The sequence below is a fragment of the Sylvia atricapilla genome, chromosome 9, assembly GCF_009819655.1.
Source record: "Sylvia atricapilla isolate bSylAtr1 chromosome 9, bSylAtr1.pri, whole genome shotgun sequence".
NCBI classification, from domain to species: Eukaryota; Metazoa; Chordata; class Aves; order Passeriformes; family Sylviidae; genus Sylvia; species Sylvia atricapilla.
This window is the reverse complement of record NC_089148.1, coordinates 28,729,722-28,742,587: the sequence shown is the minus strand read 5'-3', so window position 1 is coordinate 28,742,587 and position 12,866 is coordinate 28,729,722. Positions and strand designations below refer to the sequence as shown.

At 47.2% G+C, this 12,866-nt stretch overlaps 1 protein-coding gene across 1 annotated transcript; it reads right to left on the bottom strand.

The window, feature by feature from the left end:
• Positions 1–1,887: 1,887 nt before the first annotated feature.
• CYB5RL (cytochrome b5 reductase like) lies at positions 1,888–12,740 on the bottom strand. Its single transcript, XM_066325437.1, has 7 exons — positions 12,651–12,740; positions 11,417–11,596; positions 10,428–10,576; positions 9,240–9,327; positions 6,096–6,200; positions 4,797–5,000; positions 1,888–3,234 (listed from the first exon to the last, which is right to left on the bottom strand). The coding sequence occupies exons 2-7, from the start codon at positions 11,591–11,593 to the stop codon at positions 3,031–3,033; spliced, it is 927 nt and encodes a 308-aa protein (XP_066181534.1). The 5' UTR covers positions 11,594–11,596; positions 12,651–12,740; the 3' UTR covers positions 1,888–3,030.
• Between the last annotated feature and the right edge of the window lie 126 nt (positions 12,741–12,866).

Genomic DNA, 12,866 nt, shown 5'->3' with positions numbered 1-12,866 from the left:
GGGGATGGCCATTCCGGGCTGGGCCTGAGCCCAGGCAACCCGGTTGTCAGCTGAAGAGTGAGGTGGGAGGGCGGAGGGAGGCAGGGGGAGAGTGACATGCAGCAGGGAAGCGGAGGAGCCAGGCACAGAGATCTGGCTGGAAGATGCTCTGGATCAGCCCAGGGTACTTTTGCTCCAGCCACAGACATGGTGGGTGATTTCAAGGTGTGCCTCTGTTCCTCTGTGGGCAAATTTATAAATCATGAGTCAAAAAGGCATTTGATTCATTTAAACAGAAAGGACGTGATCAAGACTGTGAGACTTCAGAGAAGATCAAAGGTTTAAAAGCGGTCCCCAGGAGAAACGGGAATTATTTGGGCAGGAAATAATGAGATGAAATTAAGAAGGTATTTGGGCTGCACATGAGGAAGAAGAAAGGACGTGAAGCAAAGCCCCTGTCCCCTGCACAGTGCTGCACGTGTGGCAGGGGCTTTCTGGGGCCAGCCAGAGACCAGGAGCATCGCACCAGCACTCCCCTGCCTGGCAGGAGAGGCAGGATGTGAGCCCCTGCTTGGCATCGGTCACCCACCCGAGCTCACACACTTTCAGCTCCACAGATGCCCCAGTCACCCACAGCACCCACCCGGGGTGGTTCTGGGCCTCCAGAGGGAAGGAAACCTCTCATCTTCCCCTGGCCAGGAATATTCCGCACCAGAGCCCTTCCACTCCACATCCCTGCGTTCGCCATGCTCTGAAAGGGGCTGTCCCCATGGGGGATGGTTGGGATGAGGGGACTCGTGTTAGAGCCAGCCTGAGAAACAACAAAAGGCGGGAGGGGGAAGGGAAAGAAGGGCAGAAAAAATAGAGAACAAAGTGCCTGCGGGCGGTTTAAAGGCTCCTTCGAGTTCCTGCTTCCAAGGACATCATCTCCCCCATGGAGAATGTCTCGCAAAGCCCTGTCCCCTCGGGCGGGACATGCCCCGCTCCTCCCGCTCGGCCGCAGCCCGCCCTCGCAGGATGGCAACCCGCAGCACTCACAGCTTGCTCCGTCTCTCACCACCCTCCCTTTGAGCCACGAACAAAGACGGAGCCGAGCGGCAGAACGGCCGGACCAGCTGGGTAGGGTTTAACCATCGTGGCCCATATGTGCTGAAATACCCAGACATATTGGGGTTGTGTTTAAAGGAACAGTCCCAGCTTTCACGCTGAAAGCCGGCGCTTTTCCAAGGAGAGCGTGAAGTTTTTTACCTTGGGCCTTTGCAAAAAAAGGTGGGGTGTGGTTTTAGCAAAATCTCAAAAAGACATAACATTTAAAGCTAGAGGAATAGAAGTAAGGTTTTTAAATACTTAATATCTGACAAAAAATATTTTCTCCATATTCCTAGCTAAGGCCAAATCAGGGAGAGCAACTGGAGAAAGCATTTCATTATTTTACCAGGCTGTGTGCAAAGAAGCACCTTCACTACACAGTGACTTAGGGAGGCTAAAATACAGTGTGGATTGGAGAGGAGAGCTTGCCTTGGACCGACCATGGACAACTTCCCTGGATCTCCATGCCTTTAAAGCCAGAAGCCCAGTTTGGGTGAGGAAGATGGCTTTCTTGTCAGCCTTTTCTCCAAGGAAGTTAACATAAAAGCTGCAGCTACACTTGATTAATTCCAGGCGTTTGCTAACTGCAGACAAATCTCAGCAGTGCAAAGGGAACTTACACTCCCTCCCAAATGTGTGAATCAAGCCACCACTCCAGTGCACACTGTGTTTTTTGTGTAACAAACTACATTTCCTTTGTGTAAGGTGTAGTGCTAGACACAGGTACAAAACAAGCAGGAATGATAATGCAATAATCATCTGACACAGCCTGGAAAACCCCAACACAGGACCAACTGGGAATGAACAGAAAAACACAAGGTGTGCAGGAAAGCTGTATTTCCAGGTGTAGATACTAAGCACAGCAGTCTAAGAAGGTAAAAGAGTGGACAGGAGATACCTCAGAGGAAAAACCACAGCATTTTGGACTGAAAAAAGAGGAAAGGGACCAGGTGCCCAGGCTGGGTGCTGTGCCAGGCTGCCATCCCTGAGGCAGCTCCCAGCTCCCTGTCCCACAGGGAAGCACCCCAGCAGACCCCATGCAGCCTTCCCTCCTCAGGTGGTGTTCCTGTATGCTCAGGGAACTTCCTCAGGCACCTGAGAGAGTCCTGTGACAACACCAAACAGATGTTTATTTGTAAAGAGGTTCAATTTAATGAGCCAGGGCTATGACATAACACTTAGGGGATATGGAAAGCAAACAACCATCCTCCCTGTCAGGCAGCAGCCACAACCCAGCCACACTAGCCCAGTTTCAGGACATGCTCTTTGTCTCCCCAGGTAGCATTTCAAGGGCTAAGTAGGTAACACAGGCTGTGCCAGGGCAGGAGCTCAGCCTGCCGAAGTGCTCCCTAGACAGAATGTATTATTCCATCCTTATGGATACTTCTTCCATATTGAAAATAGGAATGTTCTTGGAATGGCTGTTTTCAGAGACCACCTTCTCTGGATTAGTGTACAATGGGGCAACTGAGGTTGAAGAGCCTCAGCTGTCATATGCAGCCTGATATCAGCCTGCATATGACAGAACCAAAATGATCCTGACTCTACTGTCCCCTTGGCCTGGCAAGGATCCCTGAGGATTGTATCTCTCCTCTGGACACCTTACAGGGCACACCATCACTGCAGAGTAACACAGATTACAAAGCAAGTCACCAATCTTCATATTACAGCAGAGCTGTGTGCATGGTGCTTTCTAGTACCCACTTAAGAGATCTCTCTCTTAAAATTGCACTTGAAGATTTCCATTAAAATTGCCATGCTGGTCCCTGAGATATGGGTGGCACACCATGTACCAAGCACTCTACAATGGCACCTGCTCCTTAAAACATCCCAGAGTGAGGATCAACAAATAGTTGCTCCAAGGAGCTCAGACTTCTGAGCAAGCTCATTTTGTGCAACGTCTGCAAAGAAACAAGGACATCCAAGGCTCAGCCTAAGGTTCCTCAGGTCAGGAATGTCCTGCTAAAAGACAAAACAGGAATTTTCTTCAACTCCTGCAGCTTTCAAGTATCTACTCATATCTTCATTGAATGCAGAAGAGCCACAAATTAATACAAATGGCTTTCTTCGACAGGAATTTACTATTGTCTTCACCAAGTCTTCATTGAGACGACCAGTGTACGTGTTTTCCCGATAGCTCCAGGGAAGTTTTTCCAGCGAAGTTTCCTGGAAAAGTAAAAGGTTTGCTGTGTGTGATGTTAAAAAGGATATAATTGCTTAGAGCTGAATCTCCTTCCTCCCCTCAGAGTAGTGCACAGGGTGGTTTTCACCTCTGTGACACCCTGTGAGTGATACTGATCCTTCCTGAGAGCTGCATTCCTCTTCCCAAGTCCAGATGAAATCTTTCTCTACCACAGGAGCTGGCCACTCACTCAGAGGGGACTGAACAAAACCAGAGTGTAACTATCACTGATAAATGCTGCAGAACCTTCTCCATTGAGAACCATCTCCCAGGGCACCTTTCCTATTCCCAAGTCCCAAGTCTGTTCGTCTATTGCCTCTCCCATTCCCAAGTCTCTTTCAGTCCCATCTCCCTTGACCAAAACTGAAAGAAGCCAGCTCTGCTCCAAATACAGCTCTGATCCCATGAGAAGTGTCAGATCCTGTGGATCCAGGAGGGACTCCCCTGCTGCAATTAATCAGGAGCAGAAGGTGCTCAGATGTGGTGGTGACAGGCAGCACAATGAAATACAGACAGATACATAATCCCAAGAGGGAGGATGTACAAGCCAGCCTTGGACTACCACAAACCTGCTAAGAGAGGAGGAAAAAGGGAGAGAGGAGGGGCAGAGTGTTGACAGGGGTCAGGTGGGTTTCGTGCCCTTTGCTGATTGAATTTCAAGACCTTCTCATGCTCTTGAGACAGCAGTCAAAGAGTTTAAACACTTTGGAAAGGGTATTTGAGTCATGTCACCAGAGACAATTATGGTTGTGCTCCCACAGAGCAGCTGAGGGGGTGCCCAAGTCACCAGCACTTTTGCCTCTACCAAATCTCATCTTGCCAAGGCCACACGTGGAACAGAATGTATGAGGCAGTTCCACTGTGAGAGATACAAGAAATGATTCATCTGAGAAACTAAAAATGCAATGGGATTCAATCCCTTAGCATAAATAATTCTTTCTATATCCTCCCAGCAATGAATCCTCATTTCTGACGGAAATAATTTTTAACCACCAAATCCATGCAGAACACAGGCAACTTTGGGACCAAATGGAAATGAAAAAGACTGCTCAAAATGTAAGACCATTGAGATGTATGCCCTCATCCCACGAATGTGGCAGAAAAGTAATTTTACAGTGGGGGAAACAACTTTTAGAAGTTTAAAAATGGGTCAGCAAGTAAAATAATTGCTGAGAAGTTGGTGCTAGCACACCAGAGGAGAGCTCTAGCCATGAGCAAAGAATGGAAGACAAGGACAGATTAAGGCACTGGTATTAGGAAGGAAAAAATCAGCTTATTTGCAGTTTAGGTGCAGCAACAACTGTCTGACATGGGGGGGAATAACCAACAGGAACAGCAGGTAGGGAGGCAGAGGAACAGTGATGCCACTTCCCCAAAATTCTCCAGACCAGCAGCAGTGTGAATACATGTAACAGATTTCAGAACTGCAGCTACTGGATCACAGATTAGGCCAGATGACTGGGAAAGAATTAAGAGCATGCTTATGGAAAAGTGGAGGAGGCAGACAGAACCCTCACACAAACACACTTCATATCCATTTATTTACCTGGCTGAGGACATAATATATTCTAACATTCCAGTACCGAGCCAAATCCTGCAGAAGAGGTTTTAAATAAATTTTGTCAAAGGTGGGGAAGCAGCCAACAAGAGTCACAAAGGTTTCATCCTCTTCATCATCTGTTATGGACTGGAGGATGGGAATCATTGGTGCAAGTCCAGTGCCAGAGGCCAGCATGAGGAGTTCTCCATGCTAACAACAAAACAGAGAATTTGGAATGAGCTGTGGTGGCTGGAAATGGGTGTGCCCACAGTCAGTTCCTCTTGCTGCCACCCTGGTGAAGGGTTTCTTGAGAAACAACATACCAGAAGGTCATGAACTGGTAAATTCAGATCCCAAAATGTGTTTTTCTGCAAAGGATTACAGATAGTACTTGAAGGGTTTACATATTAAATCTAACAAAACTGGATTTTACCCAAATATAATGATTTATCCAAACTTTAGCCTTGATTTCAATTAATTCACGTTTCAGTTTCAATTCTGCAGTACGCTTTGCTGACCCACTATGTGTTTCCTTCCACTGGAAATGCTCCTTATGTTTCTCTTGGTTGTTGCAAAGTAAAATCCTGAATGTCCTCTGGAAGAAATGAGTGTGACAGGAAGCAGGACACAATTGCTCTGCATAGAGCTTGGCCACTCAGATTTTCCTTATTTGTGTTGGGGGAAAAAAAAAACCAAAACAAATCCACCAAAAACCTCAAAATACTTGGGGATCTTAATGACCAGTGTTTCAAATTTGCTCCTTATTTGAAAGGTCAGAATTAAGTAACTGAATTAGCGTGTGTGAGAGGCCTCCCCCTGAAACCAGATCTGCCTTTCCCTGCAGCCAGCCTGGTATTGGCAGGTGGGATCAACGTTTGGGGAGCGACCTGACACCTCAACAGCCCAGGGAATACCCGAGAGAGGAGAAGATTAACACCTCCCCTCCACCCCTGCTCAGTCACAACACAGAGATGTGGGTCAAATCAGGCAAAAACCCATCCACGCTCATTGCTGGAGCAAAGAAAGTTCCCTTTGTTAGGCACATCAGGAACTCCTAATGCAAGTGATGAACACAGAGACTTGTTAATATTTTCCTGTCTCCCATCCACCTCCTCTTCCCTCTTAAATATTCTGCGGTTCAAGAAGGTGCTCCAACTGACTGCTAATGCTGTCACACTGTACAGTAACCCAGGAAGTCTCTAAAATAATCATGAAAACAGTAATCAAATTGATGCCTTCCCTTCAGAGCATTGAATAAAGCTTGCTGCTACAGGCTGAAGCATCCTGTGGCTCTTAGGAACTAACCTTATTAGGCTGATATGGGAACCCTCCAAACGGCCCACGCCAAAAGACCATGTCTCCTCTTTTCCACGTTTTTATGTATTGTGACATTAGCCCAGCTTCATAGCACTAATAAAAAACATTGCACAAAAGAAAAGAATAATTACACTCCATTGGAAAGTTTCCCAGCTTAAAGTCGATTATAAAGTTATCTACATTTAAACGAAAAGGGGACAAAAAAAAAATTAGTGTATTCAAAAAAGAAAGAAAGATCTTTCAGTTTGAAAAATAACTCAAAGTTATACCCAAAACAAAGACATTTAAATTAAATCATATTGGAACCACTCCAGCTTGACTATAATGTAAACACAAACCCCCTCTCACGCAGCCTGAATTTCCAAAACTGGAAAAAGCTTATCAGAGTTCTTGCTTACAAAGCACACAGAGAAGAGTGTCTTGAATGCAAAGCACAGTGCAGGCCTTCAAGTGTTCTCCAAATCTCAGGGTATGGGGTCTGGAAATGCCCTCTGGGTATTGTTAGTTATATAAACACCACATAGCTCTTGCTTTGTTTCAGTCTCTCAGATGCTGCGCTGATACAATTAGTGACCCAAAATCAGGTTTCTCATTTGTAAAACACTTTGTTTCCAGAAAAGATCATCTGGATGCTGAGGGATGCCTCCACAGTTCCAAAATAATATATTAATGTCGGCCCCATGGAAGAAAAACACGAGCAAAAAAACTGCCTCATTTTCTACCAGGCACAAACAACATTATCCAGGCTGTTGCCTGCAGGAATGCTGATCTCACTCATGACTGAGGAGAAGGGCTCAGTGCTTGCTGGAAACAGAGGAAGAACGAGAGGCTGGAAAATGAAAGGCTTGTCCAAGCAGTCATGTTGCCATCCCTGCCCTGAATGTGTGACCACTGAATGTTTTAAGAGAAAAATGTGAGCAGAAGAGCAGCCACAGTCTGGGATGTGGCCGGAGAACAGGACTGGCCCAAGCAGCAAGAGCTGAAAAAGCCCAAAGCTGCAGCACACAATGGCTCTCACAAGGATAAGCCTGAGGAAGAGCAACACAACCAGGGGTCAGAAGATGGGATGTGATACAAGCCTTTGGCAACTCCAGCCCACACAAAAGAAGTGTATTTGGGGGTATTTCCTGCACAGGCATTGGAGAGAAGCCCGGCTCCACACCCCAGTGCCTTGGCTGGCCACCAAGCTGCACTGCAGGCAAACAAAATTGGTGAACCACAAAGCAGCTCAGAAAAAGCGAGTGAGAGATCCTGAGCTTGTGCTTGCAAGCAGTGTTTGCTAAGAAAGAACACAGATGCTCCTCCCCTCCCAGCCTCTCACTTAAACCTGAAATATTAAGAACTATTAGCACCAGTTGTTACATTTAAAAGGTAAATCACAGACACATCCAGGCTCTGAGTTATTGTCAGAATTCTTTTATGTTCAGAGGGCTCTGGGCAGGTGCTAAGTCATTCATGCAAAGAGTGTGCACTTGCTTCAAAGAAGCAAATCTTATACCTCCCTTCTTCAAATACATCCAGAAAACCAAGAGAGGAACAGAAAAGTCCACTTACTGCCTATTCCCAAAGGACTGGGGTAATGGAAGCTAAAACAATCCTTCTTTCACCAAAATTATTTCCAAAAAAATTGAAGTGAAAAGTGATTGAGTGGGTTTCAAATGAGTTTTTCTAAATAAAAAAAAAAAAAAAATTATCTCCTGGGGGAAAACTTCCACACCCCGTTTTACATGGAGAGAAACCCTAACATTATAAAATCACTCAAAAAGAGGGTTATGCTCTGTAAATGGCAACTCCCTCACTCTTAACTGTAGTATCACAAATGCAGTGCTGTAATAACAGGAGACAGAAGGGTTTGAACAGTGCTTGGATTGCATAGTAATAATAATATACTACTTTCCAAAATTGCCTCAATAGTGTAAAATATACCACAACCTACAGAGTGAGTTATAAAAATGGCTGCTTTACACTGGGTGTTACCAACCTCTTTTGTCACTGCCAGAGAATAACTATAGCTGCTTTTGGGATGAAAGGTTCTATATAAAGGAAAGGTATCATTACAATCATTACTATTATTATTGAAATGCAAAACCTGTGAGTAATGAGCCGCTATACATGAAATTTCACAGTCATCCTGTGAATGTATCCTATTAATGTAACTCAAATGCAACATTTCTCTCCCCTACCACACACCAATTGCCACAAGAATGGGGAAATGACCCTCCCACAGGTGTCCTAGAGAAGCTGTTCACTTTTCTAAAGAGCAGGGTTTGTGTTCGAACATACAATGCATAATAAACCCCAGAAACATGAAATCCTGGAAGACAGGCAGAGGACAAGTGGCCCTTCCACCTGGGATACCCAGCACTCTGAATTTCACACCTGTACTCAAGTCTGTGTCTGCCCTGAGGAGTCCCTAGTGACATACAGATTCAGTGTTGGAAAAAATGCTCAAGTCAGTGTTTGCCACACAAAATAATCCTTTATGAGCACCCTGAAGACTTACCTGAGACAAATTTCCAGCCAAATCTCCTATAAAATCCTTTTGAACTCAACTGGCATTTTGTGGTCGACTACAAAAAGGTGAGAACACTTGTCCAAAATGGGCTCTGCCACCACATCCACCTCGAGAGATGCAGCCTGTGCCTGTGGGACACCTCTCTGCCCTGTGGGCAACAAAGTCCCTCAGACTGCAGCTCCAGAGCCCTGTCTGCACACCAGGAGCAGCTGTCCTGACAGAGGGGCGTTCTTCCAATAAAATACAGAGGGAAAGATAAGGGCAAACATTCCCCAAAATCAGTGCTTCAGCTGGGCTGTCAAATGGGTGTGATCTCAAAGGCAGCCCGAAAAAGCAAAATGAAAGGAGAGAAGTGGAATGGACACATCTTTCCATCTGAGGGGCTCCCCCAGGTGATCCCAGGGCTACTGCTGCAAAGCACTTGTTTGTGTGTCAACTTCTGCTTTCAGTTTTGTGGGAGAAAGTGCAATTTTTATCAGCAAAGCACAAATGCTTCAAAACAACAGAGAAACAGTGCATGAGGGATTTGAGAGAGCCTCACTTGAAGCACTAACAGCATGCTTGGTTCCTAAAGAAAACACCTTATACTATAATCCACATTGTCCAGGCTTACTTACTTTAATTAGAACTTCAAAGTAACCTTCTGCATTCCTGGGGCTAATTGGAGTATAGGCTCTCTGGACCTCCAAACCATTCACCACTCCTCTGAGAAGAGAAACAGGAAACCCCTGTGACTTGGGTCATTTGGGGGCTCCTGCAGCTCTCTGGGAGACAGGTCCTCTTCCCAGTGGCCCAGCCTGTGCACAGATGCAAAACACTTCCCTTCCAGAGGCAGAAGTCCAGGGGGAACATAATGACTAACAGCACCTTTTGTTTTCCCTGTGGTGGCCTCAGCTGTACCACATCCAGCTCCTGGACACACCCCTGAAAGGGATTTGGTAAGAACATGCAAGAGTGGCAAAGTTTGCTGTTCCTTTTGAGCTGGGGTCACTTTCTGCATCCAGTCAGCATCTGGTAACCAAACAACAGAAGCCAAGGCACAGCCCTGACCTCGGGTCTTGTCAATATAGACTGTATTTTCCTGTCAGTGTTCCCTTTCCATGGAATCATCCACCCTGCTCTTTGCTACTGACCACGGGAGTTGACTGAAGTGACCAAACCTTTTTTCTGTGCTGTGTGATGAGCCAGGGCTGGAGGGAGGAGTGTGTGCTGTCAGCAGAGCCAGCTGCACACACCAGCCCTGAACGTACCAGGGACGTCAACAGATGCACATCAATGGCATCCTAACAGGACTTTCTCTGTCTGGCAATGATCACCACAGATGGCTGAGAGACAGAAACTTTCCCCAAGTGGCCCCTTTTCTGGCAAGCAGCAAACTACATAGGAGGGTTGTTTTGCTAGAAATCAGTCAGGCAGTGCCTGGGTACTGGGGTGTTGAGTTACCCCAAGGTACAGGGCCTAAAACACTGAGCTCTGGGGCAAGTGCAGCTCATTGTCTTCATTCCAACAAGCTGGAGTAAATAATCTGTTGTAACATCTATTCTTTTAAGTCTTTCTTTCTGCAAATGTATTTTCTTAATCACACCTAGTTCTTTCTGAGCCACCAACGCAGGGATAAGGCTGAAGAAAACTACAGCTTTCACCATAGAATTAGTAGAGGCAGCGAGCTCACGAGCTCTTTCATCTGTGTCATTGTGGAGGTACAGAAATCATGATTTGCCTGCTATGAAGCCTTTGTCTATTGACAAAACCCTACGTGTTAGGTTACATAATGCAGACTGTTTAACTAGCACAGAGAACAATACCTTAACACGATATGTTGTCCTAAACTCAATCGCAGGCTGCTATTTCCTGGTAATTCAAATTTGTACTGGTAGGTGTCCTCTGTCAGCTGCTCCACCGAGCTCACGCTGAACGCAGTGAATGTATCTGGATTCAGCTCTGAATTATTGCTCTGCAAGAACAACAATAAGTAATTACTTGGTTAGATGGTGTCTTTTATAATTTCATTTTTCTCTGGAAGCAAACGTGTGTGCTAATTTCGTGCCAGAGATACTCAGGACGTGTATTAAACACTGAGGCCCGGCGCAAATTCCAGCTCTCTGCTGATTCATTATCATGTTTTGCGGCGTGCACTTTGGGATCTTGCATTTCTCCCCACCACCACCTTTTTAAATTACATTTTTTTACACCTTACAGCAAGGTCATCCTATTATGACTCACTGCGATCATTTTCTCATGTCTGGAAACAAGCAGAAATAATTCTGCTAAAAGAGGCAAGCGCTGCTTTGGGGGCAACTTTGCGACCTGCTGATGGCCACAGTGAACAGAAAATATTGTCAGTTGTTTCAGCTGATCTTTTTTGCTTGACCCAGCATAGTTAATCTTATGTAAAAGGGCACTGACGGGCTTAAAAATTACACTCTGAAGACAACTGCTCCATCACACACAACGCAGCATTTTCTCAGCATCAAAATAAGAGTCTAAAAATCAGGCAAAGATAAGAAAGGTGAGGGAAACAAAGCTTCTCCGAGGAAACCCGGAGAGGAGAAGCTGCAGAGCCAGAGCTGTAATGCGACACCAGGGAGAACTCTACACTTGGAAAATCACATTACAGCAGGGAGAGAGTGGCCAAGGGGGAGGGTGAAGGCTGAGTTTGGGGGATTGCATTTACAGCCCGCTCTCAAAGCACGACTTGAATTTATCCCTGCATCCCTCACCCATCACCACAACCCCACGCCAGAACAAGTACGATCAAAGCACAGGCTCCAGGATGAGATGAAGACAAATCGACCTGCTCCTTCTTTCCCATGAGAAGGCTTTTGTCTTGCATTGCTTTGGCTCTCTCCCACTGTGCAAGCTCCTTCTCGTACACATCGTAGATGCAGGGTTTGCAGCCGCTGCCGCAGCACTGGGATGGAGAAGGTTCCTGGGGCTTCAGAGCCAGCCAGTCCTGCTCGTTGTCACTCATTGCCTGCAAAACACAAGCCCTGCATCAAACCCAGCACCATGAAAAGCAGCGTGTTCTCATCAGCTGGGTGTTTTCAGAGAAGGACTGAGAAAATCTCTCTCGAGCATCTTGTGCATCAAACTGAAAACCCGGAGCTGATCTGTGTCTGCAACATCCCATTTCAGCTCTGCACAAACGGCAGACCTCGCAGCCCCCAGCCCAGAGCAGAGCCTCAGCCCAGCCTCAAGCCCTCCTCCCCAGACAGGCTGCCCAGCCAAAGCTACACCCTTTAATCCTGCTCGTTCCGCCGGGCTGATTTCCTACAAAAGAACAGCTCGGTCACCCGGAGCAGAAACATCTTAAAAATCTGCTGCTCGGTCCAGGAAAAAGAGTGACAAACCCAACCACCAGGACAATGGGGATCAGACCCAGCCACCAGATGTGGCCTTTTTGTGCAGCTTTGGAACGGGAGAGGGCAGGCAGCTGAAAGCAGAGAAAGCAGAAAGTTCAGAGCCAAGAGACTTGAGGCAAAGAGGGCAAAGTCTCAGGCAAACAAAACACTTCGGTTATGAGCTTTGAATATGTGGCTTTAAACGCACAGTTACGGGAGGCCAAGCAGCACAGGACTTTATCCCTTGCTCCCGTTGCTTCCAAAGGAGTTGTCCCCATGGAACAGTCCTCAGGTCAGACCCACGCCGCAGACATCACGGGGACCCCGCTGTTCTCACACACGGGCTGAGCTCAGGCTGTCACAAGGCGCTGCTGTCCGCATCCCTCGGACACAAAGCGGCCCACAGGAAATGATGAAGCCACGGGTGACGAAGTGGAGGAAGCGAACATTTAGCACTTTTAATTGTCAAGGTCAATTAATTAAGTAACCTTCACCCCTGTGACAGAAACACACTTATTTTACGGAGGGGGGCGGGGAAGGGAAGAGAGAACCAAAGGGGATTGGGCCGGCTTCCCACCGCGCCCGGTGTGTCCTGGGGCCCGGAGCACCCACGGGCTATAAACAGGGGGTTAACCCGACGAGCCCGGGCTCGGGGCTGCGCAGATTTCCAGAGTTTCGAGCACTTACTGTGCGCGCCCGGGAGCTCGGACAGGCCGGCCCGGGCCAGAGCGGCCCCAGCCCCAGGGCTCGAGTGCGAGCCTCACCGGCTCCCGCCCAGGGACGGTCCCTCAAGTGCCCCCCCTCCCCGCCCCACAGGCGAAGAGGCGCCTCTCCCCGCCCACCTCCGCACTCACCAAGGCAGCGCCTGCCCTCACCCGCCAGGCAATTTGCCGACCCTCCCTT

Excerpts from the sequence above, each read along its gene's own strand:
- CYB5RL (XM_066325437.1), bottom strand. The coding sequence starts at position 11,593 with ATGAGTGACAACGAGCAGGACTGGCTGGCTCTGAAGCCCCAGGAACCT. Across the intron at positions 9,328-10,427 it reads GGACAACATATCGTGTTAAG|AGGAGTGGTGAATGGTTTGG; the intron begins GTATTGTTCTCT and ends TTCTCTTCTCAG. Across the intron at positions 5,001-6,095 it reads TCCCATATCAGCCTAATAAG|CATGGAGAACTCCTCATGCT; the intron begins GTTAGTTCCTAA and ends TTTTGTTGTTAG.